The sequence below is a fragment of the Myotis davidii genome, unplaced genomic scaffold (assembly GCF_000327345.1).
Source record: "Myotis davidii unplaced genomic scaffold, ASM32734v1 scaffold174, whole genome shotgun sequence".
NCBI classification, from domain to species: Eukaryota; Metazoa; Chordata; class Mammalia; order Chiroptera; family Vespertilionidae; genus Myotis; species Myotis davidii.
In genome coordinates, this window is record NW_006289087.1 from 6,193,802 (window position 1) to 6,199,133 (window position 5,332).

General features: G+C 44.4%; 1 protein-coding gene across 1 annotated transcript in view; it reads left to right on the forward strand.

Annotated features, from left to right (window-relative positions):
- Positions 1-5,332, forward strand: part of USH2A (Usher syndrome 2A (autosomal recessive, mild)) — a 442,266-nt gene that overhangs the window by 372,437 nt on the left and 64,497 nt on the right. The window contains 1 exon segment of the mRNA XM_006761291.2: positions 1,958-2,312. Coding sequence (XP_006761354.1) covers positions 1,958-2,312 — 355 coding nt within the window.

Here is a 5,332-nt window from a genome sequence, read left to right on the forward strand (position 1 = left end):
TTAATTGATAAATTTGGTACAGTAAGACAATAACAGCAGTAACTAATCAAGTAGAGCAATTATAACAATACTAGAGGCCCAATGCATGAAATTCGTGCAAAAGTAGGCCTTTCTTCCCCCGGCTGCCGGCACCGGCTTCCCTCTGGTAGCCAGGACCCGGGCTTCCCTCGCAGCACCAGCTTCGTCCAGAAGGTCGCTGGAAGGATGTCTGGTCTAATTAGCATATTACACCTTTATTATTATAGATACTGTAATAAAACTTAGTCAATGAGGACTCTCTCAATCTCCCTCTTAAACTATCTTACTGTCCTCACCTTTTTCACTTACAGGAGCACTTTACGGCTTCTCCTGGTCGTATCTGAGTTGGCAGCATCACTCTTGCACTTTGGGGTCACTGTTAAGTAAAGTCAGGGCGACTCAAACACAAGCACTGTGGTCCCACAACAGTCCATCTGATAGCCTGGAGGCTAAGTGATTGACAGGCTGGAGGGAGCTCTTTAAAGGCTGTTCCAGTAAGACAGCATCAGTATGCGTCCCTGTTCAAGTACACAGTGCTCAGTATTAAAACTTATTTTTGTTTTTCCTTTTAGTGTTAAACAAGATTAAATGAACTCTAGTTAGAAAGTGTATTATTAAAGTATCTCCCAATGCGTTTAAGGATAGCACAGCCATTTGGCTACTCAGAGAGATCTTAAAATGTGATTTCTCTCCCCATAGAGAGCTCAAGAGGAAACACGTCCCGTTAAATGAACAGTTGAAGCCCAAATCTTAACTAAACTAGGAGTAATTGTGGCCTGTCCAACCTCTTCTGTTCAGAGCTTATCAGACATAAGATATTCTGTTTTTAACACCACAGGTAAAATACCTCACCACAATATGAATTTATTAAGTATTCAGGAGTGATAAGAAATTCTTAACCAGGCTGCATTCTTTCGTTGTATCAGTGAATAAAACTTGAGACTAACGTAATACTCAATCTCTTACATAGTATAGATTTTTTAAATTCACACTTTCAGGCCATTTTTTTAAGCATGTCAGTTTTATGACAACCATGGCTACACCTCAGTGTGGGAATTCACAAGAGTTTAATAAAAAATTAATTGAATTGTCCTAGGAAGGTTGAAGCCAGACAAAATGGAAAATGTTATCTCCCCATAGAAACTCGTATGTTCGCTTGCTGTATTACATTCCTAGCAAACACTTGAAAACACTCCATGAGTGGAGACCTGGGCCGGGAGCCCTGTGGTCCATTAGAATGGATCCCTCCCAGTGGCACCCTGGGTACCTGGTATCTGCCTCAAGTACAAAGGCCAGGCCCTGCAAACCTACACAGATTTAACCCATTGGAATTAATCATTAATTATAATTAATCCTTAATTATAAACAGAAGCAGTGTCTGTAATGTCTACATTTTGGGGGGACACCCTGTATTTGCATGTGTAATTTTTTTTAAAAAAATGTCTGGAAGTTAATACAAGAAAATGTGATTATGGGTAGTGTTTCACTTTTTAAGATTAACCAAATATACTTATACTAGAGGCCTGGTGCATGAAATTCATGCACGGTTAGAGTCCCAAGGCCTGGCTGGTGATCAGGGCTGATCAAGGCCTTCCCCTGGCTGCCAGCTGCCAGCTGGGGCCTTCCTTCATTCCACGCCGCCCCCTGGTGGTCACATGTCATAGTGAGCAGTCCAACTCCCGGTTGGTCGAACTCCCAAGGGGACAATTTGCATATTAGCCTTTTATTATATAGGATCTTTAAACCATATTTTGAAAATGGCCTTTGATCAGGCCTCCGGTGAACTCTTCCATCTGGTCTCCTTCCGTCATGACACAAGGAAGAGACCGTTGAAAAGCTGAGTTGATTCCAAACTCTCCTACAAAGCCATGTCCTACTCTGTCTGCCCACCTGGCTTTGAAGTGTGCAGCTGTCCCTGACCGCCTGGGTTCCCTTTCAGACGTCCTGCTGGCTCTGACGAGGAGGCCCTGGTGTTTGTCTGGACAGAAGGAGCCTTCGGGTTTACTGATGCTGCGGGCACCCTGAGGCCGTTCACGCTCTACGAATACCAGGTCAGAGCCCAGAACTCCGGGGGCTCCGTGGAGAGTCTGTGGACCTCAGCACGGACACTGGAGGCCCCACCCCAAGACCTGCCAGCGCCCTGGGCTCAGGCCACTGGTGCTCACTCAGTGCTGCTGAACTGGACGGAGCCAGGCTCTCCCAATGGCATCATCTCCCGTTACCACGTGGTCTACCAGGAGAGGCCGGAGGACCCCACATTCAGCATCTCCCCCGTGCGTGCTTTCACAGTAGCGGTGAGTACTGAGAACGATAATAGATACCTAGGTTATGGGGTTAATATGCTGAGATTCTTGGTTTATATCTGACTTGTCATTTTTTTCACTTGGGGGTTAAATATATGAAAATCTTCCACATGTTAAAAGAAGCAATGTGGTCATGGGAATAATATACTGAACTGAATATAAGTGATATTGGAAACTAGTTTGCTGACCATGATTAACTCAAGCAAATATTTCCCTGATTTCCAAATCCAGTAAATGTAAGTATTAAAGTGGTTTCTGTATATCTCGTGGGGATGAGGCTGAGATAAAATTAGATAGAAATTTAATTTTTTTTTCTTAAAGATCCAATTGTACCACATATCTATACCTCTATAGGTACATTGATATAGATAGATATAGGGATTATATGAATGGAACAGTATCACCCAGAATAGATAGATGTAGAGTTGGATATCTTTGGATAGATATAGATATGTAATATGACTGGCTCTTTGAGGAAGAAGAAAATTAAACTTCTAGGTACATCTCCCTAGATGTGTACATGTAGATATGGCTATCCCAAGCACTGTAGCTGAGCGGTGATTTTCTGGGTTGGCCCACCTCTGGGCCATAACACAATCCAGCTCACCAGCTGTCTCTTGGGGCTCCCTTTATGCCTGGCTTAGCCTGAGCTCCTATAGGAGATTTAGAAACAGGACGGAGGTCCTGTTTGTCAGGAGCTTTCCAAGAGCATGTGTTCAGCCTTTGTTAAAGGTGTCTGAAGAAGGGGATTCTGCCACTAGATTCCAGTCCCTCCCCGTCTGAGAAGCCTGCTCCTTTTATCCCAGGCAAATCCCTCTCCCCCGTAATGCAAGCCCCCGTCAACAGCATGCCTTTTCTGTACACGGGCAACGGGTCTTTAGGGTCAGGGACAGATTATTGACGATTCAATCCAATTTGGCAAATAGTCATTGAGCACAATAGCCAATATGCCAATATTCAATTCTACACTCAACTCTGTGAAGTCAACCATGAGACTGGGTCCTTCCTTGGGCACAGCAGACACCGGGAAGACGATGAATAATCCAGGCGGATGTACAGATTCTTCCTGCTGGGCATTTTGAGTCTTTACGTTTCTTTGCTTCTGAGTTTCTGCTGCTCGGGTTTTGATGATTCCCTTTTAAATCTTTCTCTGAGTGCCTTCCTGGCTCGGCTTGCTGTGTCTCTAACTTTTTTAACTAGCTAAACATCTTCCCTGTCTGCTTCCATTTCTGTGCCCGCCCTAGGAAATTTTTGAAGTCCTTGTCTCATAGATGGTTTTGGCTGAAATTGTCCAAAGAAAGGAACTCTATTTTTGATTGGTGAGACACAGACTCAGTCCTCACAACTGCAGGATTACAATTCAGTCCACAGACTTAGAAGAGAAATAGCTAATTCCCCTTCCTTAGTCTCTTGCTTATTGAGGTCTCATCTCTGCTCGAGGTGCCACCAGTACATTGCTGGTAGTGCCGTGCCATCACCAGCTTGTCCCAAAGTCCCCCCAGAGCTGTTCACAGACAGGTGGACGTTGCTGGGAGAGCCACATAAGACAGATGCGGTGGATGCATGAGTCCTCCGATGGTGGCAGTGGATGGAGAACGGGCAGTGGGGGTCCTCCACGGGGGTGGAGAGCATATGTGCTGGCAGGAGCAGGAGCAGCAGCAGCAGCAGCCGAGGCAGCAGGAGAGGAGAGATGGAAAGACCCAACCTCCCGAAGTTTCATCTCCTTTTGGGCCTACGTAGGTCCTTCTAAGGGGAAAAGAGAGAGCTCTAGATTGTTAGGGTCTCTTTGGACCAATGCCCATCACCACCGAAAACAAGCTTTAGGCAGAAGTCCTCAAACTCCCTTCCCAGTTGCTCGGTGATGAATTGTGCGGTGTCAGGAGAGAGGCGGCACGTAGCCTCGCTTGGCACGCGAGCTTTCCGCGGTGGTGTGTGCAGGGAACACGCCTGGCGAGGCCGGCCACCCTGCTGCCACCGTTCCGATTGGTTTGCTTTTTCTTCCTGGCTCCCGCCATCACACTGGCAGAAATAACTGGGGATTTAAAGGCGAAGGTGGTGTACCTGTCAGTCTGTGCTCTACGTGTATCCCTGCCAACCTCCTTCCTCCCCAGGGTTGTAAAACATCAAGACCAGATCATACATTCATTCGCCCAGCATCCAGAAGGATAGATGGTCCTTCACCCTGTGCGTAGAATCAAGCATGCAGAGCTGAGGAGTAAGCGAGTCAGATGGGTCACTCAGAGTTGGCTTAGAATCTGGAAATAAAAACCAGAAATACAAACTCTAGTCTCTAAATTCTAGTTGCCAGACTGCCTTGCCCAATGTCATGGAGGAGGTATTCAAAATTTGCCCAGCATCCAAAAGGATAGATGGTCCTTCGCCCTGTGCGTAGAATCAAGCATGCAGAGCTGAGGAGTAAGTGAGTCAGATGGGTCACTCAGAGTTGGCTTAGAATCTGGAAATAAAAACCAGAAATACAAACTCTAGTCTCTAAATTCTAGTTGCCAGACTGCCTTGCCCAATGTCATGGAGGAGGTATTCAAAATTTCCTCGTGTGGTCGTCTCAAATCCACCATTCAGTAGATGTGTTGTGGGGGAAATGAGATACTTCGTAATTGCCATATTATGGATAGTTTGTGAGAAAATTGGTTGGTTTATTTTTAATTTCATCTTTGTTTTGGCTTAGTATAGTGTGAAGTATTATTGCTCTTTACACATGATCTTAAATTAGCTCTTAAAATGTGGTGGTTTTTGGCCTTTTCTCTCCAAATCCACCTATAAGACAGAAAAAAATGTTCTGGGAGGTCTGTCTATCTAGAAAAACCATCTTTCCAAAATAAAGAAAATGTGGTAATAAAAACAATTTCCATATATTTCTGTATCAGTTCTATAAGCTGAGATTTTTACATTTTATAATATGAGATAACTGTGTCACCCATTCTTTTATATAAAAGATACAAAATATCTTTTATATAAAATATAAATATTTTTATATTTTATATAAAATATAA